Genomic DNA, 13,770 nt, shown 5'->3' with positions numbered 1-13,770 from the left:
TCCATCTGCGCAAATTTATCTGCCATTGATTGATTGATTGATTCCAAAAGTTTATCCAAAGCATCTCGTAAATCCTTCGGTGTCAGCGCTTCAGGAGGGTGCAATGCCTGTAGTGATGATTGTTGCACTGGCGAGGATCCACCACTCCGAAGAGTTTTAGGGGGAGGTTTCGCCGCCATCTTTTAGTCCTCAATTATGACGCACTTTCAAAAGTTTACAAAGTCCAACAAGCTAGAGAGTATATTAAAATAAATCTCTTCACCTTTGTCTCTTGTACCGCTCTGCCTGCTCCTTTAAATCATAGTCCTTTCTGCAGGCAGGGATGGTTCGCAGACGCCTGGCTCCGCTCCAAGAAGTTCGGAGCAGAGACGCCGGCCAGCTGGGAGCAACCCAGGCTTCGGGGGAGTTCAATCCTTCAGCCGCCCAAGCTCCAAGCTCAGGCGGCCCTGGAGAACTCTACCCCTACCTGGGGCCTCACCCCCTCCTCTTCTCCCGAGGAGGGGGCTTCAATTTCGCCCGAACAGCTGATCGGCGCTGTTTCGGGCGAAAAAACAAACAGCTGAGCCGCGGGCAGCCCGGGAAGGCTGTCTACGGCGCCGCGCCGCCACCGGAAGCCCTCTTCTGAGGGATTCTTGCCCACAGTAGTATACCTGATGGTCATCTGAATTAAATTCACCCATTCCTGTCCATTTTAGTTCACTGATTCCTAAGATGTCAATGTTCAGTCTTGTCATCTCTTGTTTGACCACGTCCAGCTTTCCTTGATTCATGGATCTTACATTCCAGGTTCCTATGGAAAATAAATCTTTCCTTTCACCACCAGCTACATCCACAGCTGAGCATCCTTTCGGCTTTGGCCCAGTCACTTCATTCTTTCTGGTGCTACTAGTACTAGTCCTCTGTTCTTCCCCAGTAGCATATTGGACGCCTTCCGACCTGAGTGGCTCATTTTCCAGCATCAGTCTCCCTTTAATTCTTTGTTAGCAATCCAAAAAATTTACACAAATATGAGCTGTCACTACTGTGACCACTGCATGTGTATGGCCTTGGGTTAGGCTGAAACAGGAGATAAGATTTGTCCCATGTTTGGGGCCTAGCAAGCTAATCTAAATACTTAACAAACATTTAACATATGTGAGTGTGTGTGTGTGTATGTGTGTGTGTGTAAATTCTTTGGCTTGCTAACAAAGAATAAAAAGAGACCGATATCATCATTTCAAACTTATTTGTTCTCATCAGTTAGTTATACCCTTCTGAGATTCAAACCTGGGCCGACTGCGTCTTAAGCAGTTGTTTTAATATATATATATATATTACACACACATATATATATTTACACATAAAAATTTAAAGCATCAGAATGCACTTATGTCTATGTATAGGCATAACAACCAACCAACGTAAAATAAAAATTCCTTTGTTTCCCTTATGTTGGTTTGTAATGTCTTCTACAGCTAATTTCAACACAAGCCTTAGGATTGCACAGTACTTATAACACTCATATAGGATATAAAATATAGAAAGTTTGAAATTCAGCAGAAAGTACATTTAAGTGACTGATTTTGTCTTCTGTAGTTTCTTATTTTTCAGTGAGTTTTTAAAATAAGTCCAGCCATGCACACTTTTGTCACTTCAAGATGTTTGTTTATTTCTTTTGTGCCTTTGAGCCAGTGCTGAATTCTAAAAAATGTCTGGACTAATCCCTGGAGTAATTTTGAAGTGGTTTGCCATTGCCTGTTTCCTAGGACTAGAGAGGGACTGCCCTAGGGTCACCTAGATGCTTTTGCACATAAGGTACAACTAGAACTCGGTTTCCCAGTTTCTAGGCTGGCACATTATCTCTCATTTCAATTTTTGAAGATTATCTTCCAGTAAATAGTTTTAATCTCCAGTTGCTTGGAGCAAAAAGCATTAATTTTTTTTTTCCTCTATAGTGAAATGAATGATGAAATAAGCTCCATTGGGCTTTTTTTTTAAGGAAAAAAAATAAGATGCTATAGGGCAAAATGGAAAACAGTGATTTAAAGTAATAGAAGGAGGAAAACTGTATTTTGAATATAAAGAAGGAAAATATACTGGGAATTGATTTTTGTGGTGAGTGAGGATTAAGTATGAAGGACAAAGTCACCTATTCTGACCATCTTAAATTGGTTGACGGCCTGTACTGTTCATGAGACAATCTGACAGTGCAGACATTAATGTCACATTCTGCTAGGAAATCAGACAAATGCTGTGCAATCCAACAGCAATTCACATATAGCTCAAATGCAAAATATGATTTGTTACATAAGTAATATATTTAACTAGGACATTATGTTTGTGCTGTTGTCTTGTGTTAGGTTTGATTCTCAGTTGCACAATTGTTATTTATACTTCCCATTTACTAATAATAAAATTTCAAGGACAAATTTAGTTTCTGCTTCAAAAGGAAGTTAAAAAAATTTCTCTATAAATAATGTTAATTTTACTTTTAATGTTAACTACTCCCTTAGAATTTCATTTATCTCCCATATCCAAATTTCCACCTCCCTCCCGCCCTCAGGCCTTACTAAAGCCAGAATATCCATTAAATTTTATCAGGACTTTTATGTACAACACTTCATTACATTGGTCCCATTTGCAATAATTGCTTCAAAATGTATTCTGGTTCCTTGGTCCAAAAGTCATTTGGAGACACTAAAAGCTGGAAACTGCACTTTTCCTGTGCAGTCAGTAAGATAGGATGTTCTAACATATCCCTAACTTTATTTTCCACATTCTGATTCTTTATTTCTATCTATGTCAGCAAGTACAGATATCCCTGCTCCCCCTTGATCAACCCCAAATTAAGTGACTCATAATGAGAACATCTCACATTAAATGCACTGAAAACTTACCAGAGATTCCACTCCTGAAATGGGGAATGCGTTAAAAAATCTTCCTAGGACCCAAGATCACTTTAGCTGAATTTCAAACTTAATTTAATAGCTTCCCTTATTCATCAAGATACCATTTAAAGTCTTTTGGGATTAGCTTCAATTTGGTTTCCACTTTTATAAAATATTTTATTGTTGATTAGCCTTTCTTTCTGCTTAAAAATAACTGCAGGCTTTGGCAAACTAAAGATGTTGGCAAGTCTAATAAGGATCAAAGATGATTCCAAGGCAATGGAAACACAGCTCTTTATTACATCAAACTCCTGTAATAAAAAAAAGAGGTGGGGATTACAGGTGAAACTCGAAAAATTAGAATATCATGCAAAAGTTCATTTATTTCAGTAATGCAACTTAAAAGGGGAAACTAATATATGAGATAGACTCATTACATGCAAAGCAAGATAGTTCAAGCCATGATTTGTCATAATTGTGATTATTATGGCTTACAGCTCATGAAAACCCCAAATCCACAATCTCAGAAAATTAGAATATTGTGAAAAGGTACAATATTCTAGGCTCAAAGTGTCCCACTCTAATCAGCTAATTAAGCCATAACACCTGCAAAGGGTTCCTGAGCCTTTAAATGGTCTCTCAGTCTGGTTCAGTAGGAATCACAATCATGGGGAAGACTGCTGACCTGAGAGTTGTGTAGAAAACCATCATTGACACCCTCCATAAGGAGGGAAAGCCTCAAAAGGCAATTGCAAAAGAAGTTGGATGTTCCCAAAGTGCTGTATCAAAGCACATTAATAGAAAGTTATGTGGAAGGGAAAAGTGTGGAAGAAAAAGGTGCACAAGCAGCAGGGATGACCGCAGCCTGGAGAGGATTGTCAGGAAAAGGCCATTCAAAAGTGTTGGGGACTTTCATAAGGAGTGGACTGAGGCTGGAGTCAGTGCATCAAGAGCCACCACACACAGATGGATCCTGGACATGGGTTTCAAATGTCATATTTCTCTTGTCAAGCCACTCCTGAACAACAAACAACATCAGAAGCATCTTACCTGGACTAAAGAAAAACAGACCTGGTCTGTTGCTCAGTGGTCCAAAGTCCTCTTTTCTGATGAGAGCAACTTTTGCATCTCATTTGGAAACCAAGGACCCAGAGTCTGGAGAAAGAATGGAGAGGCACTCACTGCAAGATGCTTGAGGTCCAGTGTGAAGTTTCCACAGTCTGTGTTGATTTGGGGAGCCATGTCATCTGCTGGTGTTTGGTCCACTGTGCTTCATTAAGTCCAGGGTCAACGCAGCCATCTACCAGGAGATTTTGGAGCGCTTCATGCTTCCTTCCGCAGATGAGCTTTATGGGGATGCTGACTTCATTTTCCAGCAGGACTTGGCACCTGCCCACACTGCCAAAAGCACCAAAACCTGGTTCAATGACCGTGGGATTACTGTGCTTGATTGGCCAGCAAAGTCACCTGACCTGAACCCCATAAAGAATCTATGGGGCATTGCCAAGAGAAAGATGAGAGACATGAGACCGAAAAATGCAGAAGAGCTGAAGGCCGCTATTGAAGCATCCTGGTCTTCCATAACACCTCAGCAGTGCCACAGGCTGATAGCTTCCATGCCACGCCGCATTGAGGCAGTAATTGCTGCAAAAGGGGCCCAAACCAAGTACTGAGTATATATGCATGCTTATACTTTTCAGAGGTCTGATATTGTTCTACGTACACTCCTTGTTTTATTGATTGCATGTAATATTCTAATTTTCTGAGATTGTGGATTTGGGGTTTTCATGAGCTGTACGCCATAATCATCACAATTATGACAAATCAGGGCTTGAACTATCTTGCTTTGCATGTAATGAGTCTATCTCATATATTAGTTTCCCTTTTTAAGTTGCATTACTGAAATAAATGAACTTTTGCATGATATTCTAATTTTTTGAGTTTCACCTGTATATCTCACAGCTCCACCTGCCATCTTGGGGGGTGGGGGGGTTTGACATCCCTTCTTACTAATAAATAACAGCAGCAGCAGCAAAAACAACAATAACAATAACAATAATTGCGTTGGAAGGGACATTGGAGGTCATCTAGTCCAACCCCCTGCTCAGGCAGGAAACCCTATATCATCTCAGACAAATGGTTGTCCAGCCTCTTCTTAAAAACTTCCAGCGTTGGAGCATTCACAACTTCTGGAGACAGATTGTTCCACTGGTTAATTGTTCTAACTGTTCAGGAAATTTCTCCTTAGTTCTAAATTGCTTCTGTCTTTGATTAGTTTCCATCTTTTACTTCTTGTCCTGCCTTCCTGTGCTTTGGAGAATAGCTTGACTCTCTTTTCTTTGTTGTAACTCCTGAGATATTGGAACACTGCTATCATGTCACCCCTCATCCTTCTCTTCATTAAACTAGACATACTCAATTCCAGCAACCGTTCCTTATATGTTTTAGCCTCCAGCCCCCTAATCATCTTTATTGCAGTTTTCTGTACTCTTTCTAGAGTCTCAACATCTTTTTTACATCGTGGTGACCAAAACTGGATGCAGTATTCTAAGTGTGGTCTTACCAAGGCATTGTAAATTGGTATTAACACTTCACATGATCTTGATTCTATCCCTCTATTAATGGATAATCCTGTTTTAGATGCAGATGCAAGCAGCTTAGCACCATTTTCTAGAACACATTTTTTTAGACCACTGTAATCTTTGCAGAGCAAACATGGGCACTTAATAGTTGCTGGTCAGCATGATAGGTCTTTAGATAAAGGAGAAAAAAATGGGAAGTGGAATTTGAAAATTGCTTCCAGAGTATGGCTCCAATGTTAAAACCCACTGGCCTATCAAGATAATTGGCTGCTAAAGCAAAAATGTGCTTGGCTACAATTCAGTCAGTAGTTGTTTCCAGTTATCCTTCAAACACTTCTATCCATTTTTATAGCAAAGGGCCAATGAGAATGACAGCCAGAAATATACTGTGTGATAAAATGGGAAAAGTATGATAAAATGGGGAAAAGTGGATAACTTCTGCCTACCATATCTTTCTGCCTACCATAACATCTGCCTACCATATCTGTTTTAAAGTGAATATATTTCCAAGAATATATCTATTGATTAGATCTAATTAACTAAGGGCTGTAGAGCTGGGCATTCTCTATTAGTTTTACTCCATCATTTAATATGATTCAATTATCCATAGGTTTGTCCTGTTTTCAGATGTATGTTCCATCAATATGATTCAAGGACTGTAAGATATGGTAGGCAAAAGTTACTCACTTTTTCTCATTTTATCACACAGTATATTTCAGTATATCATTTCTGTTGTCATTTTGCTATAAAAATGGATAGAAGTGTTTGAAGGATGTTTTGCTATACATTTGCGTAATTAGTATGGATGGAAAGCCATGCTTTCTTCCAGGTGGCTCTGACTGGTTGTATTGAGGAATTGTTTGCACCATGTCCTATTAATTACATGGCTCTCCTAGATTTAAATATGTTCCATTTTCATTTGTCTATTGTTTAAAGATTCCGATCATATGGAAGTTGTCTGAACTAATGCTAAAATGTCTGCTTATGTAGAATTCCCATATTTTATTAATGACATAGTCACAACAATTGGCAGTCCATTTTACTTCTTCTTCTTCTTCTTCTTCTTCTTCTTCTTCTTCTTCTTCTTCACTATTTTTTTTCTTGTAAAACCTTTTAACACAGAACAGTTTATCCATTCAATCTCCATCAGTTAGTTATTATTAAAATTAAAACTTGGTGCCGGGAGCCATAAGTATAAAATCCACCTTTGAAACAATTGGCAGCTTTCTCAGAATATCTGAAAGAAATAATTATAGATAATGTAGAAATTGTGTCGACACACATAAGGAAAAGAGTTTATCCATTTAGAACCAACCTTCCTTCCTTCCTTCCTTCCTTCCTTCCTTCCTTCCTTCCTTCCTTCCTTCCTTCCTTCCTTCCTTCCTTCCTTCCTTCCTTCCTTTCTTCCCCTCCTACAGAAAAGAATTCCATTGCGTGTTAGAATATGGAACACACTTTGTAGTGAGTTTGATCCAGGGGTTTCATTGATTGGCAGATGCTTTGTAGAGTTCCAGTGTTAAAATTTTCTAGCCCAGCTGGAGTTGCCATAGTATGGGATTTTCTGGAAGTCAATTAATGTACCATAACACTGAGCCATATCACTGTTAAAGTACATTTGGAATTCTGGGGTGAAGCATTGGGAAGACCAATGTTATACTAGCTATGCTAGCTATGTTAAAATAAGTGAATTGATGTCAAGGTTGGCTTTTATTCTGTTTAACAGATTGAATACCTCACATTTCTTAGATTTTGCCCTCTCAAATGGCTATCTTAAAGATGTATAGATGTTCTAGTTTTCAGGTACTTTTCCTTTCAAAATTCTACCATCTGTCTTAGCATCTTATTTCTTTTGGATATTTTTTTAATCATGTAGGGATTCAAAACCAATCCCAGAGTTGACAAGAGATGTTCAGTAGCTTGTGTGGGCAGGTGTGAGCATTTTTGTTGGATAGATTTATGGAATAAATCTTAAAGTTGGACTTCAGGTTTGTTTACTTGAATACTGAACTAATAAATTTAATTTCTTGATTCATTTCTTCTAGTATTCATTGTGATCTCCTGTCACATTTTTACCATGTTTCTCTCCTGACAATAGCAGGTCCTGAAGCAACAGCAGTTACAGCAATTGCAAGTGTACCAGGGTCAGACGGCTACAATTGGCATGGTGCATTTAGATGAGCACCAGCCTAGTGCCAGGACACAGACTTCCTTGACAACTTGTCTATTACCTCACTCAACCATGGATCAGCCTATTCAACAAACCTCCATGACGGGTAAGAGTCCCTAAAAATTCCCATAATAGGCAGAATACATGTACAGTTCATGTAGGATCAACTGATTTAAATACCAAAAATGCCTCTGGTAGTTACAGTAATTCAATCCTTTTTTACCCTCAGTACTATGTATTAGTGCCACTGATAATGGATAATATTCACACATTTAAAAATTAATACTGTTGAGAAGTTCAGGCAGCCAAGAAACAGATGCCTTTTGGATGTCCTCCAGCCTATTTCTATCTAGCCCAAATTATATTTTGTCTTTTTCTCCCATCCCTCTCCTTGTTGAGACCATCACCATGTTGAAATGAAACTCTTACAAAAAGCATGATTACAATATATATTGCTGAAATCTGCATTTAGGAATGTCACAATGTATGCCAAAAGTGTTATTTTCCAATATAATAAACACATTCAAAATTATCAATTTCTTTAACTTTATGTTTCCTTTCAGCAAGGAATGATTGATGTGTGTTGTATTTCATATAAAGGTACTGTATTTGCTGAGCATAGAATGGAGTCTTTTGAGGATTACATTGTCTTTAGCTTCATAGTACGAAATATAAACAGTGTAATGGCCCTTAGGATGGTCAATAAATATTAGCTGTGATGTAGAAATTCAAATTCAGATCGGATTCATAGATTCTAATTTCTAAAATAAATGAACAAGCTGATTGAACCACTAGATTGTATCCAAAACTGCTAAATTGTTTTGGAAGATTCAATTTCTGTGCACATGCAAAAATGGTTTATTCAAATATACTGGGAAGATAGAAGTTGATAAAATTTCTGAAATTAAGTAGAAATGCAAATTAAATTGAATTATATGTTTAAATTAAACTTATTTAAATTGAAGTTTTTGCATTGTATATTGCTTGATTTACACAACCATTATATTTCTTTAACTACCATAAGATGCACAATATTAAAATTGGGCCTATGTTACAGAATATAATATTTTCTGCCAGTGATGCTTTTCTTCATTTCTTTAAATGGCAATTGAAAATCCAGAAGAAGGAAGAAACATGGCATCATTCAGCTCTACAATGTATCTACATTATAAATAAATATAAATAAAAATTGTCACCAACTATAATTCTTAAAGATAATAAAAATATATATTAAAATAAATGTGTTTTCCGACCCAGAGACTAGTTTTACTCTGACCCATAAAGAGTCACATTTACAATTTGCATCACAACAATTAGATTGAAATCTGATTGATTTTTCTTTCAGAATGGGCCAATTACAATCTTGGCGTTTCTGATTTCAGAGGGGAATTTTGCCATTGGCTTGAAAAGAGACAACATTCCAACCAGAATCATTATCTTCCACTAACATTCCTTAGCAGCAAGCAATTGAAAACAGTTGTCTCTTCCCTCACTGCTCCTTTTTCCTGGGGGTGGGGGGAGTAGTGTTGGCTGGATTGTGTTAGGGAATTCTACATTCTATTTTTAGTTGGAAGCTCTGTTGCTGTGTTGTGGTACAGTAGCACACGTGCTGTGTGACCCACAGCTGCAAAAGTGAATTATTTGCACATCCTAAATCAATTTAGATGTTTGAAGTGTATGAAAAAAGGACATTCAGATTTCATTTTAGAATGAATGCTCTTCAATAGACATACAGTTTGGAATGTGAGAACATTTTACTACTTAAAAGTTTGCATGGAATGTTTCTGACAGATCTCAACTTTTGATTTATTTAGGCACTCATTCAAAAATTGCAATCCTACACAAAGTTCATTTTGGAATAAGACCCATGAAACTTCTCCTGGACTCAGTTGAAGTTGCACTCAGAGTAACATGAGTGAATATAATGTTTTGATAATTTGTTTTATGTCTGAGAAAATTAATGAATCCATTGGCATAGTTAAAGAAAAGAGGGGAAATGACTTAAAAAGTGGTCCAACACTTTGATTAAAACATGGTATCTGGTGCTAACTTTGGGCAGTTATTAGAATCCAAAGATTTGGCAAAGTACCTCATGAGATTCCTGCACTTTTAATGAGGACCAGGTGCTTTGCAGCTGCCATGTACATTTACTGCAGGTTCATGTATGGTGCCAAATTAATGTTATTCTGGGACACCAGGATAAATAAATGGTGTTTCAAACCTTGGTGCTTCAAGAAAGTCCAGGTGAATACTCTGTGATAAAAGAACAACCACCAAAGGCATTGTTCCCAGAATCCCCATAGAATTGAAACCAGCATTGGATTGTTGTTGAAAGTGAAATATTGGGAAATATTTAAAGACTACCTCAAGATAATTTTGACTCTGATAATTGGTATTGGACATGCCATTTTCTTTGCAACAACAAAGAAACAGTTTGCCATGTTATTGCTATTTGCCAGTTAGGTCGCCACCTCTGAAATTTCTAGGTCTACCATTCAAGCACTAATGGGACCTCACCATGCTTACATTTTTTCAAGATCAGCCAAAGTACCACTATCTGCTGTGGCCCCAAATATTTAAACTGCTCAATGAAAGAGGAGAAGCTGGCACTGAAAAACAGCTTATTAGTCCAGCCAAAATAGTATCATTAACAAAGCATTTCTACTTTTGTCAGGCGTAATTTATATTTCCCATATGTTACTAGCCCTTGGGATATGATTTATTCTGTTTACAGTGCACATTTGTGTCAAGGATTAAGTTATTCTGAAGTCCTTGTTTAGTTACTACTTCATTTAGTGACTATTCAGAGTTTTGGCAGTGATAAAAAAGTAACTTTGTGACTGGTCCTCACATTTACGAACTTCACTGATCTGTAAAACAAAAGAAAGTGAGATCATAAGTTCACTTGTGGTTTCACTTAATGCCACTTCAAATAACTCACTGCCGATCTCAATCCCTAAACAAAGCTACCTGTCATTTCATTTACTTTCTTTGCATATATACTGCATAAACCTAAATGTCAGCACTACAATGTAAATGTAGAATATACATTGTAAGGGGAAAAAGTATACTTATCCAAAATAAGACAATCCCATTTCTCCAAAATAGCTTTTGTGCAATTTGGCATATTCTGATCATCCCAACCACACATCCAGTAGTGGGATTCAGCCGGTTCGCACTACTTTGGCAGAACCAGTAGCTAATTTTTGGTTGCCCAGGCCCAGAATGGACTTCCAGAAACAGCATCCACACAGAGAACCGGTTGTTCACATATTTGAATCCCACCACTGCACACGTCCAATTCTACTTCAATGAACATCCTAGTTGTTGTACTTTACTTTACAGAGTAAAGCTGTTGGTAAGTTGGTCCTATTATGTTTGTTTTGCAGGTGTTGCATATGACACACTAATGCTGAAGCACCAGTGTTTATGTGGCAATTATACCAACCACCCTGAGCATGCTGGAAGAATACAAAGCATTTGGTCAAGATTGCAAGAATGTGGGCTGCTAAACAAGTGTGAGGTAATGGCTACACAACTATATTAAATATGGTGGTTTTAATATGATTTCTGTTCCTTATGTAAGTACCAACTGGATGGCCTCAGGAATATTCCCTGCAAATCATAAGCTATACTATAGAACGTAAGATACGCATCATACGCTCATGAGGAGTTCTGAGAGTTTATCATTATTTTTAATGATCTCATAGATATACATGCCAAAAAAATCCCTCAAGATATCGACCACAATTGGACAATCAAACTCCTGCCTCCTTTTTACATGTAGATAAGAATAAACTGTACTCTCACAAAGAGGAATATTGATAGTTCAGTCTACCTTTCTTAAACAGAATCTAAATGGTTTTCTGGAAACCTCATCCAGGAAATAGGTGGGGTAGAACAAAACTGGACACAGCAGGGGCAAAATCTAAATTTCACTTTTTAAAGCTTTGAATGTTATTAAACTAATTATATATAGTTAATATGATTAATTGGAGCACATTTAATAATTTTCTTCTTCATTCATAACCAAATTAAAATTCAAGCCTTCCTGAGATTCCAAATATGATACCTGAGTTTAATTTTAAATAGATTAATTTTATCTTCTCTTTGTAATTTATTCCAAACAAGGCAATACTTTTAGCTTCAACATACAGTACCTATATTAGGTTAAACAGACATTTCTATAATGGATAAAATGATTATTTAGGCAGATGCTAACATTTTATTTATTTATTTTATTTTTATTACATTTATATCCCGCCCTTCTCCGAAGACTCAGGGCGGCTTACAAGCTTAGCAGTAGCCTTCATTCTATGTATATGCCTGCTTATTAGGGCTTTCACACACACCCCAAGCGGCATTATTACAAAGTCAGCTTATTGCCCCCAACAATCTGGGTCCTCATTTTACCTACCTCGGAAGGATGGAAGGCTGAGTCAACCTTGAGCCTGGTGGGATGCGAACCTGCACTAATTGCAGGCAGCTGGTGTTACTTAAGGAGGCATCAGCCCACTGCTCCACCAAGGCTCTTCATGATTATTGTTTTCTTACTTATAATTAATTAAAGAATATAAGAACTTTAAAGCATCTTGTGTATATATGTTCCTTGATGTCAGTGTTGATCGCGCAACTGCCTGGATGAGTCCCTGTAGATTTCTTAGCAAGATTTTCAGTAGTGGTTAGCCATTGTCTACTTCCTAAGTTGAGAAAGAGTGGCTGCCCTAAGTCACTAAACTGGCTTTATATGTGACTAGAACTTGTGGTCTTCAGGCTGATTTCTTAATCTCTATATCAAATTGACTCATTAAATGATCTTAAGAATGTTGTTTTCATTATAGCACAATTTTTGCAGATAAAAAATGCTTTGATGCTCTTTTGACTCAATCATTTGACTATTACAATGATCATTCACAATTATTCCTATAAGAAATTTTACTGGTTGCCACATAATAGTGGCGTAGACCTGGATAAGCAAGCCAAGATTTAGAATACTGCAATCCATGCAGTTAAATTTCTAGAAGTTATTTTTATTTGTAAAAGTTAAAATTATGAAATCTCTAAACTACCTAGAGATATAACTTCTAGAAATGCTTGTGCTCATAATAAATATGAAACATAAATCGATGGAGAATATTAATATACTGATTATATAGATATAGATATAGATATAATCAGTCCATTTAAGTTTAATAAATGACAGAAAAAATTAAGGGAAAAAGTATGTAAATAGAAAAAAATTAGAAAACTGGGGCAAAAGAAGATATTTTAATGTTATAGTTAAATAGGAGAGAAAAGAAATAAATTAAATGCTTTGTTTTGCTTGTTTGTAACCTATACCTATTTTGGCTCTTACCCCATTTTCTGTCCTTTGTATAAGAGAAATAAAAGTGAAAATGGATGGTATTCTTTATGGTATTAATAGATATTCTGGTACATGACTAATATGTGCCCTTAATCTCTTAAACATTTTAATTAGCTTTTCCATGAAATATGCAACATTCAGTGGAAACGAAAAGGGTCTTCCATAGTCCTAACCACCTGGGGTTTCTTCATTTATATGTTATGCAGTCATCTACAACACATTCCAGGAAAAACATTTATGTAATATCACATCCCTTTTTCCTTCCTTCAAGAAAATGTAAATACATTTTAGGCAAATGAAATAATATTATCAATCACCTGATATATAAATAACAAGGTGTTTTTATAAAAAATAATCCTTGGAGAAAGTTATTAAATATATTGTCCAAAGTAACAGAATGTTGTTGATTTTATGGAACTATATTTCAATGTTTTTTGGCTGTAAATTCAGTTGCAGGATTAGTAATGATGAAGAAATTGGAGATCAGAATCCTGTGTAATTAAATCTTTTGTTAATCTATATTTAATTTGATATGAATTCCATTGATGTTTATCAGCCTTTGAAAGTGAGCATTGTAATACTATAAGACAATAAAATAGAGGACTAAAATTGCACCTCCAAAGCCCAAATTAGTTCTGAGTGAAATTCTTTGTGCTAGTTATCTACTCTAAAGCCATAGTACCCGTTATTTGAGGGACGTACTATTACCCATGGTTTATGCCCCTTATTAATTTATTTGACTGGGCACTACCCACTTTGGAATGTGGCCTTTGACATGCCACTTAAAGA

The 13,770-nt window shown here is 36.8% G+C and overlaps 1 protein-coding gene across 1 annotated transcript in view; it reads left to right on the top strand.

Moving 5' to 3' along the window:
- Positions 1-5,730: 5,730 nt before the first annotated feature.
- The window catches only part of HDAC9 (histone deacetylase 9), a gene marked incomplete at both ends in the record, with an annotated part of 190,569 nt that continues 182,529 nt past the window's right edge, over positions 5,731-13,770 (top strand). The window contains 3 exons of the mRNA XM_081346258.1: positions 5,731-5,856; positions 7,545-7,722; positions 11,006-11,139. Of these exons, the coding sequence (XP_081202384.1) occupies positions 5,731-5,856; positions 7,545-7,722; positions 11,006-11,139 (438 nt within the window). The remainder of the gene's footprint in view (positions 5,857-7,544; positions 7,723-11,005; positions 11,140-13,770) is intronic.

Source organism: Vipera berus, assembly GCF_964194415.1.
Source record: "Vipera berus genome assembly, chromosome: Z".
In the NCBI taxonomy this organism is placed as follows: domain Eukaryota; kingdom Metazoa; phylum Chordata; class Lepidosauria; order Squamata; family Viperidae; genus Vipera; species Vipera berus.
Note: the sequence above shows the minus strand (reverse complement) of the source record. Positions and strands in the feature narration are given on the sequence as shown.